Source organism: Salmo salar, chromosome ssa05, assembly GCF_905237065.1.
Source record: "Salmo salar chromosome ssa05, Ssal_v3.1, whole genome shotgun sequence".
NCBI classification, from domain to species: domain Eukaryota; kingdom Metazoa; phylum Chordata; class Actinopteri; order Salmoniformes; family Salmonidae; genus Salmo; species Salmo salar.
Genome location: NC_059446.1, coordinates 87,534,594 through 87,548,144, shown reverse-complemented (window position 1 = coordinate 87,548,144; position 13,551 = coordinate 87,534,594). Strand labels below are relative to the sequence as shown.

At 44.9% G+C, this 13,551-nt stretch overlaps 1 protein-coding gene across 7 annotated transcripts in view; it reads left to right on the top strand.

The window, feature by feature from the left end:
- The window catches only part of LOC106572931 (DEP domain-containing mTOR-interacting protein), a 60,917-nt gene extending 48,418 nt beyond the window's left edge, over window positions 1-12,499 (top strand). For all 7 annotated transcript variants that reach the window (XM_045719301.1, XM_045719300.1, XM_045719297.1 and 4 more), the window contains 2 exons: window positions 3,683-3,787; window positions 7,938-12,499. In XM_045719301.1, the coding sequence (XP_045575257.1) occupies window positions 3,683-3,787; window positions 7,938-8,066 (234 nt within the window). In that variant the 3' untranslated portion in view covers window positions 8,067-12,499. The remainder of the gene's footprint in view (window positions 1-3,682; window positions 3,788-7,937) is intronic.
- Window positions 12,500-13,551: the final 1,052 nt, after the last annotated feature.

The window sequence follows — 13,551 nt, the reverse complement described above, 5'->3', positions numbered from 1 at the left end:
TGTTACCAGTGCCAAGTCTGACACCAGCAGGTTCCTGAACAGCTTCTATCCCCAAGCCATCAGACTGATAACCAGCTTCTATCCCCAAGCCATCAGACTGATAACCAGCTTCTATCCCCAAGCCATCAGACTGATAACCAGCTTCTATCCCCAAGCCATCAGACTGATAACCAGCTTCTATCCCCAAGCCATCAGACTGATAACCAGCTTCTATCCCCAAGCCATCAGACTGATAACCAGCTTCTATCCCCAAGCCATCAGACTGATAACCAGCTTCTATCCCCAAGCCATCAGACTGATAACCAGCTTCTATCCCCAAGCCATCAGACTGATAACCAGCTTCTATCCCCAAGCCAGCACACTGATAACCAGCTTCTATCCCCAAGCCATCAGACTGATAACCAGCTTCTATCCCCAAGCCATCAGACTGATAACCAGCTTCTATCCCCAAGCCATCAGACTGATAAACAGCTTCTATCCCCAAGCCATCAGACTGATAAACAGCTTCTATCCCCAAGCCATCAGACTGATAACCAGCCTCTATCCCCAAGCCATCAGACTGATAACCAGCTTCTATCCCCAAGCCATCAGACTGATAACCAGCTTCTATCCCCAAGCCATCAGACTGATAACCAGCTTCTATTCCCAAGCCATCAGACTGATAACCAGCTTCTATCCCCAAGCCATCAGACTGATAACCAGCCTCTATCCCCAAGCCATCAGACTGATAACCAGCTTCTATCCCCAAGCCATCAGACTGATAACCAGCTTCTATCCCCAAGCCATCAGACTGATAAACAGCTTCTATCCCCAAGCCATCAGACTGATAACTCGGCCTCTATCCCCAAGCCAGCACACTGATAACCCGGCCTCTATCCCCAAGCCAGCACACTGATAACCCGGCCTCTATCCCCAAGCCAGCACACTGATAACCCGGCCTCTATCCCCAAGCCAGCACACTGATAACCCGGACTCTATCCCCAAGCCAGCAGACTGATAACTCGGACTCTATCCCCAAGCCAGCACACTGATAACCCGGCCTCTATCCCCAAGCCAGCACACTGATAACCCGGCCTCTATCCCCAAGCCAGCACACTGATAAGCCGGACTCTATCCCCAAGCCAGCACACTGATAACCCGGACTCTATCCCCAAGCCAGCACACTGATAACCCGGACTCTATCCCCAAGCCAGCACACTGATAACCCGGACTCTATCCCCAAGCCAGCACACTGATAACCCGGACTCTATCCCCAAGCCAGCAGACTGATAACCCGGACTCTATCCCCAAGCCAGCACACTGATAACCCGGACTCTATCCCCAAGCCAGCAGACTGATAACCCGGACTCTATCCCCAAGCCAGCAGACTGACTCTACACACACACACACACAGGCACATACAATCATCATTTACACTGCTAATACTCTGTTTATCATATATTCTGTTGCCTAGTCACCTTACCCCTATACATATCTACCTCTATCACTCCAGTATCCCTGCACATTGTTAATATGGTACTGAACTGACCCTGTATATATACAATGCCTTCAGAAATAATTGCCTTATTCAAATGTTGTTACAGCCTGAATTCAAAATAGATTAGTGTTTTTCTCGCCCATCTACACACAATACCCCATCATGACAAAGCGAAAATATGTTTTTAGACATTTTTGCAAATTTAGTGAAAATGAAATACAGCAATATCTAATTTACATAAGAGTTCACCTTTGACAGCGATTTACAGCTGTGAGTCTTTCTGGGTAAGTCTCTAAGAGCTTTCCACACCTGGATTGTACAATTTTTTTCCCATTTCAGCTCTGTCAGGTTGGTTGTTGATCATTGCTAGACAGATATTTTCAAGTCTTGCCATAGATTTTCATGCCAATTTAAGTCAAAACTAACTAGGCCACTCAGGAACATTCAATGTCGTCTTGGTAACCAACTCCAGTGTATATTTGGCCTTATGTTTTAGGTTATTGTCCTGCTGAAAGGTGAATTCATCTCCCAGTGTCTGTTGGAAAGCAGACTGAACCAGGTTTTCCTCTAAGATTTTGCCTGTGCTTAGCTTTATACCATTTATTTTTACCCTAAAAAAACAATACTCCCTCGTCCTTGCCGATAACCAGCATACCCATAACATGATGCAGTCACCACCATGCTTGAAAATATGAAGAGTGGTACTCAGTGACGTGTGGTGTTGGATTTGGCCCAAACATAACGCTTTGTATTCTGGACATTTTTTTTCTCCGCTTTTCCCTGGCCTGTGGTTGAATCTGTTTTTGAAATTCACTGCTCAACTGAGGGACCTTACAATTATCTGTATGTGTGGGGTACAGAGATGATGTAGTCATTCAAAACGCATGTTAAACACTTATTGCACAGAGTGAGTCCATGCAACTTGTTAAGCACATTTTTACTCCTGAACTTATTTAAGCTTCCCATAACAAAGGTGTTGAATACTTATTGATGCAAGACATTCAGCTTTTCATTTTTTATTAATTTGTAAAAATGTTTAAAAACATAATTCCACTTTGACGTTATGGGGTATTGTTTGTAGGCCAGTGACACCAAATCTCAATTGAATTCCGTTTTAATCCAGGCTGTAACACAACAAAATGTGTAATAAATCAAGAGGTGTGAATACTTTCTGAAGGCACTGTAGGTTTTTACTTTCTCCTGTGATATTTTTTATAAATCCTTACGTTACAACATAATGGTAGTTTACTGGTAAAGTTTCCAGTAATTAAACCCTCCCTTTGCCACCCAAAACCACACACACGCACAAACATTCTACTGTCACCGGAAGATGGCATGGCCACATCCCACACACACTGTGGAAAAGTCTCTGGTCTGCATGGTCTGATCCAGAGGATTCTCCCCCTTACTGGGTCTGATATTCACCAGGGAACCAGGCTGAATACACTACTGATACCAGTTCATATTAGACTGGGTGGGACATAATCACTCCTAACAGACTGACTGGATTGGCTCTGGGCTCTGCATTAGATGACCCTCTTGTGTTCTGAAATGGAATGCTTGTCTGTGTAGATTCTTGGAAGCCTCATGAGAGAGCTCTAATAAGGGCTATGTTACAGCACGCGCAAACACACACACACACACACACACACACACACACACACACACACACACACACACACACAGCATACAGTGGTTTACTATCCTTGTGGGGAACAAAAACATGTATTTCCATAATCCTTACTGTAAGCCTACCCCCTAACCCTAAAATAGCCTCTGTCCTCGTGGGGGTGCAGGAAATGTCCCCTACTTTTGGGGAATTCCAGTATCCACGAGGATAGTAATATACATGAACACACACACACAGAACAGACACGCGCCGAACACACACACACACAACACAGTTAAAAACAACACTTCATGTTACTTCTGCATAACAAACATTACAGTTCCTGACAGATCCATTTTAGAGAATGATGAAACATCAAAATCATCCTACAACACTGTTGTTGCATCTCATGTCATGCCCCTGTAGCACGGTGCCAGCCCCTGTAGCACGGTGCCAGCCCCTGTAGCACGGTGCCAGCCCCTGTAGCACGGTGCCAGCCCCTGTAGCACGGTGCCAGCCCCTGTTGTTTCTAGCTCTCTACTTTGCTTTTATGCTCTTTTAAATACATTTTGACTTGAACTTGACTGCCTCCTCAGATCGTGGGGGATGCAGTGGGCTGGGGCTTCGTGGTGCGGGGCAGTAAGCCCTGCCACATCCAGGCTGTCGACCCCAGTGGTCCCGCAGCTGCAGCTGGAATGAAGGTATGTAACACACAAACACTCATACACATACCATCACACGCACCATGGCACACACACATACTCCACTGCCAGCTGGGAGTAGAGAGCACTGACCTAAACAATGGGGAGGGGAGGCGGGATGTGGGGGAGGAAGGGAGAGCGGCCAAGGGAATTAGTGAGGGAGGAGAGAGGGGGCAGGGTGAGGAGAGGGGGCAGGAGAAGAAGTGAGAGAGGGTTCAGGAGAGGAGAGATGTGGAAGAGAGGGGCAGGGTGAGGAGAGAGACCAGGGGAAGGAGTGAGTAAGGGAGGGGAACAGGGAGAAGGGGAACAGGGAGAGAGGGAGAAAGGGGGAGGAGAGAAGTGAACTAAGATAAAGGAGCCGTAGCTAAAATAACTTTAGTTAAAAAAAAAAAGCTGTTATCAATATGGAAGATATAGTATCACTTATGTCACATTTTATCACCTTAAAAACATGTGCTATGTTTCTCCCTCCGCTCCCCTTTCTCCTCATCTCCTCTCGCCCTCTTCCCCTCCCTTTCTCCTCATCTCCTCTCCTCTCGCCCCCTTCCCCTCCCTTTCTCCTCTCTCCCCCTTCCCCTCATCTCCTCTAAGTCGAGAGCAGAGCTGGCTCCATCCCATAGAAATCAAGCTGATGCAGTAATAACGGATCTGTGCAGCCAAGGGTTGTGTCCCAAATGGTACCCTATGCCCTTTGTAGTGCACTACTTTAGACCATAGACCTATGGGCCCTGTTCAAACGTAGTGCACTACATAGGGAATACTGTGATATTCTGGACACAGGCAAGTCAGTTACGCAACACTAAATGCTGTTCTCTCTGCATGGTTGTTGATGCTTCTTATATAAGCCATGTTGGTCAGACAGTCTGAAGACTTGCGTTTACTGCCTGCCTTTCCTCTGTGGTAAAACAGGCTCTGACTGAAGCCTTGCGTTTACTGTCTGCCTTTCTTCTGTGGTAAAACAGGCTCTGACTGAAGCCTTGCATTTACTGCCTGCCTTTCCTCTGTGGTAAAACAGGCTCTGACTGAAGCCTTGCGTTTACTGCCTGCCTTTCCTCTGTGGTAAAACAGGCTCTGACTGAAGCCTTGCGTTTACTGCCTGCCTTTCCTCTGTGGTAAAACAGGCTCTGACTGAAGCCTTGCGTTTACTGCCTGCCTTTCCTCTGTGGTAAAACAGGCTCTGACTCTCACGTTGATCACATGCTGCTGCCTCTTAAACAGTGGCTATCCACTCGGTATGGCACTAAAAGCGAGTCACAGCTCTTGAAGTGGCCCATAAACACTCATTCTATGGGGACCTTTGGAAGGAGATAATGACAGAGTTGACTCACTGCTTCCAAATGTTACGTCTAACGTTGCTAGAGTGGCAGTTTTATAATGTTGGTCTAACGTTGCCAGAGTTGAGGCAGAACATCTCCGTCATGGCAACCACAGCCATGTAATGCAAATAATCAGACACCACAACAGGAGACAGTAGAGGTCTGCTGAGACTCGGACCACAACAGGAGACAGTAGAGGTCTGCTGAGACACAGACCACAACAGGAGAGGTCTGCTGAGACTCAGACCACAACAGGAGACAGTAGAGGTCTGCTGAGACTCAGACCACAACAGGAGACAGTAGAGGTCTGCTGAGACACAGACCACAACAGGAGACAGTAGAGGTCTGCTGAGACTCGGACCACAACAGGAGACAGTAGAGGTCTGCTGAGACTCGGACCACAACAGGAGACAGTAGAGGTCTGCTGAGACTCGGACCACAACAGGAGACAGTAGAGGTCTGCTGAGACTCGGACCACAACAGGAGACAGTAGAGGTCTGCTGAGACTCGGACCACAACAGGAGACAGTAGAGGTCTGCTGAGACTCGGACCACAACACAACAGGAGACAGTAGAGGTCTGCTGAGACTCGGACCACAACACAACAGGAGACAGTAGAGGTCTGCTGAGACTCGGACCACAACACAACAGGAGACAGTAGAGGTCTGCTGAGGCTCGGGCCACAACGGTAGAGGTCTGCTGGGACTCGGGCCACAACGGTAGAGGTCTGCTGGGACTCGGGCCACAACGGTAGAGGTCTGCTGAGACTCGGGCCAGAACGGTAGAGGTCTGCTGAGACTCGGGCCACAACGGTAGAGGTCTGCTGAGACTCGGGCCACAACGGTAGAGGTCTGCTGAGACTCGGGCCACAACGGTAGAGGTCTGCTGAGACTCGGGCCACAACGGTAGAGGTCTGCTGAGACTCGGGCCACAACGGTAGAGGTCTGCTGAGACTCGGGCCACAACGGTAGAGGTCTGCTGAGACTCGGGCCACAACGGTAGAGGTCTGCTGAGACTCGGGCCACAACGGTAGAGGTCTGCTGAGACTCGGGCCACAACGGTAGAGGTCTGCTGAGACTCGGGCCACAACGGTAGAGGTCTGCTGAGACTCGGAGACATTTAGCTAAACAGATTCAGCAGGTACAAGATGAACATGCATTTAAAAGCAGAAGTTTCATGCTGTAAACCACCTGGATAAACATCTCAAATGTAGAATATCTTAATCCTAGTCCCAGCATAGTAACATTTAGAGTACGGCTGAATTAATCTGCTTGAGTCACCTGTCAAATGTTCTTCTATCCGTCTCCAATCATCTGGAGTGATTGGTAAAGAAAAATATAACACAGAACAATGACTTATACCCTGTAGCAGTGGTAACACAGAACAATGACTTATACCCTGCAGCAGTGGTAACACAGAACAATGACTTATACCCTGCAGCAGTGGTAACACAGAACAATGACTTATACCCTGCAGCAGTGGTAACACAGAACAATGACTTATACCCTGCAGCAGTGGTAACACAGAACAATGACTTATACCCTGCAGCAGTGGTAACACAGAACAATGACTTATACCCTGCAGCAGTGGTAACGCAGAACAATGACTTATACCCTGCAGCAGTGGTAACACAGAACAATGACTTATACCCTGCAGTTTAACATGGCTCCTTCTCTACAAATTCTCTGCAGCCTAAGATCCAGTATCTCATTCATTTCAGCCACAGCCTGGCCATGAAACAGTTAACAAAAGCTTTTTCTTAGAAATCCTCAAGTGCCCTTTTCTAGGAGTATTAACTCCTGAGTGACTGGGGCCCTCTGGGTAATGGTTGACCCGTTGCCAAGAAAAATAAGGGATTGTGTTTTGATGTAAATTGCAGCGAGGGGATGCTCTAGAATTCCTTCACTACATGAAATAAGGGCGAAGTTGACTCAATGACCTGTCATGTGGCAGCCATAGAACCATGTTGCCAAACAGTCCTAAAACATGTTTGTTTTTGCCAACACACTGACTGTTGCAATAGTGAGTCAGCAATCAAAATTAGAAAGGTGTGTTTCTGTTTAGTCCATAACTGAGCTAACTCTCCTCTCCCTTTCTCTGTGTTTCTCCCATCGAGAGCTAACTCTCCTCTCCCTTTCTCTGTGTTTCTCCCATCGAGAGCTAACTCTCCTCTCCCTTTCTCTGTGTTTCTCCCATCGAGAGCTAACTCTCCTCTCCCTTTCTCTGTGTTTCTCCCATCGAGAGCTAACTCTCCTCTCCCTTTCTCTGTGTTTCTCCCATCGAGAGCTAACTCTCCTCTCCCTTTCTCTGTGTTTCTCCCATCGAGAGCTAACTCTCCTCTCCCTTTCTCTGTGTTTCTCCCATCGAGAGCTAACTCTCCTCTCCCTTTCTCTGTGTTTCTCCCATCGAGAGCTAACTCTCCTCTCCCTTTCTCTGTGTTTCTCCCATCGAGAGCTAACTCTCCTCTCCCTTTCTCTGTGTTTCTCCCATCGAGAGCTAACTCTCCTCTCCCTTTCTCTGTGTTTCTCCCATCGAGAGCTAACTCTCCTCTCCCTTTCTCTGTGTTTCTCCCATCGAGAGCTAACTCTCCTCTCCCTTTCTCTGTGTTTCTCCCATCGAGAGCTAACTCTCCTCTCCCTTTCTCTGTGTTTCTCCCATCGAGAGCTAACTCTCCTCTCCCTTTCTCTGTGTTTCTCCCATCGAGAGCTAACTCTCCTCTCCCTTTCTCTGTGTTTTTCCCATCGAGAGCTAACTCTCCTCTCCCTTTCTCTGTGTTTCTCCCATAGAGAAATGCATGTGTAGACATGGCTAACTCCTCTGTTCCTCTCCCTCTAGGTGTGTCAGTTTGTGATCTCGGTCAACGGGCTAAACGTGCTGTCTCTGGACTACAGGACAGTCAGTAACCTCATCCTGACCGGGCCCAGGACCGTTGTCATGGAAGTCATGGAGGAAGCAGATTACTGAAGAGGCAGGCTATCATGTGGCAGGGGGCGTGGCTGAGCAGAGTAGACCCAAGGCAGACCCTAAAGACACCATAGAGATAGAAGTGCCTTTATGGAACTCTATGGGAAACTTTCTCTGGGCTTCTAACTCTATGGGAAACTCTCTCTGGGCTTCTAACTCTATGGGAAACTCTCTCTGGGCTTCTAACTCTATGAGGAATCTCTCTCTGGGCTTCTAACTCTATGAGGAAACTCTCTCTGGGCTTCTAACTCTATGGGGAAACTCTCTCTGAGCTTCTAACTCTATGGGAAACTCTCTCTGGGCTTCTAACTCTATGGGAAACTCTCTCTGGGCTTCTAACTCTATGGGGAAACTCTCTCTGGGCTTCTAACTCTATGGGAAACTCTCTCTGGGCTTCTAACTCTATGGGAAACTCTCTCTGGGCTTCTAACTCTATGGGAAACTTTCTCTGGGCTTCTAACTATATGGGAAACTCTCTCTGAGCTTCTAACTCTATGGGAAACTCTCTCTGGGCTTCTAACTCTATGGGAAACTCTCTCTGGGCTTCTAACTCTATGAGGAATCTCTCTCTGGGCTTCTAACTCTATGAGGAAACTCTCTCTGGGCTTCTAACTCTATGGGGAAACTCTCTCTGAGCTTCTAACTCTATGGGAAACTCTCTCTGAGCTTCTAACTCTATGGGAAACTCTCTCTGGGCTTCTAACTCTATGGGGAAACTTTCTCTGGGCTTCTAACTCTATGGGAAACTCTCTCTGGGCTTCTAACTCTATGGGGAAACTCTCTCTGGGCTTCTAACTCTATGGGGAAACTCTCTCTGGGCTTCTAACTCTATGGGAGACTTTCTCTGGGCTTCTAACTATATGGGAAACTCTCTCTGGGCTTCTAACTATATGGGAAACTCTCTCTGGGCATCTAACTCTATGGGGAAACTCTCTCTGGGCTTCTAACTCTATGGGGAAACTCTCTCTGGGCTTCTAACTCTATGGGAAACTCTCTCTCTGGGCTTCTAACTCTATGGGAAACTCTCTCTCTGGGCTTCTAACTCTAGGAAAGACTCAGTCAAGCTCTGCCAGCCACCACCCACTGTCTCTTTCCTATTGGACACTGCTTCCCTCTGTAGGCCTCCAATAGAACTGCTTGGAGAAGAGAGGGGACATTAGCTACTCTGTTAGATACACATCTTGTTATTGTCCTCCTGTCTCATCTGTCTAGTTGATGTTGAGACGGCAGATGGACCCTGATAACATAACAGCCCCCTGCTCCATGATTAGGGAGCTGTGCTCTGCTGTCCCCTTCTGGGTTCTCACTGTCTCCTGTGGGCTGGGCTGGGTTTCTTTATGTATTGATGGTACTACCTACCCATGTATGAAGCTGTGTGGGGAGAGACACTTCTGGACCTGTCTAGATCTGTCTTTCTCCATCCCAGGACGAGATGTGGTGAAGTTCAAGACAGACCTGAAGGAGACAGACAGCATATCATCCAGGACAGACCTGAAGGAGACAGACAGCATATCATTCGGGACAGACCTGAAGGAGACAGACAGCATATCATCCAGGACAGACCTGAAGGAGACAGACAGCATATCATTCGGGACAGACCTGAAGGAGACAGACAGCATATCATTCGGGACAGGAGTGTGAAGCATTAGCAAGTGACTGTTCAATCCGCTGCGCCACATGATAATGCAAACCACGTCCAACTAATCCACAGCTATTTGGGTGTGTAACACAGATACCAACCTGGTTACACTGTGTAGTTGTGTATAGATCACTCACTATACATTGTGGTAGTTGTGTGAAGTTGGCCTTCGTTTAACCAAGCAAACAGGGTTGAATAATGTTCATGTTTATGCAGGACTAATTGTTGTCAATGATGTGTCTTTTCCCAGTACACTTAGGGCGAGTTTCCCGGACAACAAATCCTGGACTAAAAAGTCCAAATCAACGGATAATCTCCATTTGAAAGTGTTTTTTTTTTTAAAGTCCAAGATTATTCTTTGTTCGGGAAACCGTCCCTTGAAGACAAAGTAGGTAGCTACTAGCTAGTTAATGAGGTAACACTTGACTGGATGGTTCCGTTCTACTGTCTGTAGGGCTGAATATCATGGTTATAATTACCACATAAAGGATATGACTCAGTATGTAGACAAAAAGCTTGTGCTACTAACAACTACCATCACTCTGTCATGACACAACAAACCATTACCCATCAGGCCCCTTTCCCAGACATGCTTTTTGCCTAGTCTTAGACTAGAAAGCAAGCTGAATGGAGAGTCTCTGTTGAAAGAGCTTTTTAGTCCAGGGAAACTGCTCGTAGTGATATAAATGGGGTGGTTTGCATAGTTTTCTAAGATTTATAATGTGTAATGACCGTGATGAGTCCGTTTTTCTAGCACCGGCATTGAGGCCTATGACGACACCCACCTGTTACCGTTAGCCGAATGTTAATGTCGTATATCCACTATAGTCCCTAGTCTTTCAAAAGTGGCATGTTCTACACTACCGTAAATTCTATAATATATGGATATGTTAACATATATATTTAATGTAGATCTATGTATGGATTTAGGCTGACTAAGGCACTTTAAATATGAAAATAACTGTTTGCATCAGTTTGTTTTCTAGTTAAAATGTCAAATTGTTAATGTGTTAAGACGTCACAATACTGTACCATCCTGAAACATAAACGTATTAAGAATTAGCAACCCATTTTATTTGCCATCAGACCCGATCTACTTGTATTTAAGAAGGAAACAGGGTTTTATTTCGGTAGCAAGCTGTGAATTTAAAGTAGAAGAACTATTGATGGCATGAGAAAAACAATCTATGGCAGTATTTAATAACTGTATGATAACAGAATCATCTGTAGTTCAGTGTACCAGGTCAACTGTTGTCTTATGACATCACTTCCTGGTCAGATAAAGTAGCCTAGATTCATTGTAAGATTTAATAATAAAAAAATAGCAGTACAAGCTCTATGTTCATGTTCACCTTTCTTCAATATGCGGTGTTGTTGTTTACCATAATGTCAAGCCTCAAATCATAGGTTTGGTTTTTTTTATTTGGAAAACAACAGTCACTTTGACAAGCTAGGATTCTGTCCCTTTTTTAATAATGTGCTTAAATGTGTAAAGCAACGAAATGCATAATTCAAGAAACTATGTAAGTGTATGAAATGCTTGCTTACAATCCAGGGTTCGTTTTTCAGGACTGATACAATATCATTGGCTGCTCTCACTAAGAACATTAGACATCAGTGATTGGGTGAATGGCTGCTCTCACTAAGAACATTAGACATCAGTGATTGGGTGAATGGCTGCATTGCATGAGGTTTTCTGGTATATATTTTTACCCATTTCTACTCCTCCACGTAGTTTCACTGTTGTTATGTAATTAATTATTGGTTCTGTCATACAAGGAAAGGCTTGTTGTTTGTTAAGCAAGAACTTAGAGAAAAGCACATTACGATGAGTCATTTTATACTAAAGCTGTTTTGGGTTACACTTTACTGAAAGCATCCAGGTTAAAATGCATGATAACTTGTTATTAGCATGAGCCTTTTATAATGTCTTATCAGACTTATAGAAATGCTCATCATGTATTAACACCTGTGTGCTTTAAACAGACACAATGACCAGAAAGAGCTGGAAATCCAGTCATTATTGGACTTTTAATGTGCCAAGTTATAATCTTGAAACATTTGCCTTAATAACTTTTGATTTTGCTGCTAGTCATCTAATATTTGAATATCTTCTGTTATCCATAAAGGGTTCACTATGCAATCCTCTTCCTGATCTGTCTTACTATACTAACCTTCTGCTGCTTATTTTACAGACTGATCATCTTTTATTTCTTGACAATCAGTGTTCTCTTGATACACAAGGTCTGCGTTCCAAATGGTAGTGCACTACTTTTGACCAGGGCCCAGTGGGGGGTTATATCACTATATAGGGAATAGAATGCCATTTGAGACGCAACCGAGATCTGAACAGCACATAGACTGAAGACAGAACGGATAGAGCTACAACCTGCCACGTACTCTCTGCTTCCTAGCAGGTTTTACTCATGGTAATGAATCAATGACTTTTTGATAAAAATAAAAATCTGTTTATTTTTACCAGTCAGCAGCTCATTTAAAGGGATTCATTAATCTACAGATCCTTATGTTCATTAATAATCTATGTAGATTTAATGATCTAGATGATATAGTCACTGCGTGAGCCCAGAGTGTAAAGGCTTTAATAGCAGGTTGTGTACATACATTTGATAAAATACATTGTGTGGATAAATGAATGTCAGGACAATGAGAATAAATAAGCTCACATATGGTATCACGTCTGTGTTGTGCAATGCAGCTAAAGGCATACAGTTCATATGTAAAGTTCATATGTAAAGTTAATGTGTTTAAATAAACATACTGGTTTGGTTCAAAATGTCTTTACTTATTTATGGCAGCATACTTCCTGTTAAAGTTTGGTGAAATGACCTAACTAATCATGTATTAATTAATGATTAGTAAATATTCCCAAACTAAGGCCCACTCTCAGATGGACCACTTGGTCTTTATATCAGGTGTATTCAACTCTGACCCGACGAGGTCTGGAACCTGCTGCTTTTCTGTTCTACCTAAACATTAACTGCACCCACCTGGTGTCCCAGATCTAAATCAGTCTCTGATTAGAGGGGAACAATGACTGGTGTCTCAGGTCTAAATCAGTCTCTGATTAGAGTGGAACAATGACTGGTGTCTCAGATCTAAATCAGTCCCTTATTAGAGTGGAACAATGACTGGTGTCTCAGATCTAAATCAGTCCCTTATTAGAATGGAACAATGACTGGTGTCCCAGATCTAAATCAGTCCCTTATTAAAGGGAAACAATGACTGGTTAATCCCTACCATTGTGACGCAGAGTTGTCATAATGCTTCAGTAATTGTACATTACACCAGGGGCGTCAGTAGACACAATATAAGTAACCTAATTTATGTCCCTTTAACTGCCCTGAATGCCTCTACTGATCCTACAGCTATTGTATGCAGTAATCATGTGCCTATGAACCAGATTTATACTGTTAGCACTGAGCCGATGTCCCCTAGGAGGAAGTCCACTGTGAGCAGCTCACCCTTCACCAGCATAAATAACATGAACACATCTACTGCTGCTAAGCTTCCCAGTAAAGCAATGAAACCAAGTAAGCTTACCAGAAGAAAAGTGCTCAAAATAACCCACGGTAATATATGTAGCTTAAGAAACAAGGTTCATGAAATCAATCATTTGCTAGTAACAGATGACATTCATATTCTGACTACCTCTGAAACTCATTTGACGATACAGTGGTAGCAATACAAGGTTAGAACATTTATAGAAAAGATAGAAATGTCAATGGGGGAGGTGTTGCTGAGGGTGCTAGAGTGTGCTAGACAGGCTGAAAGAACTTGACCATTCCAAAGGGACTGGCCTTGACAACATTCCTGCCAGATTTCTAA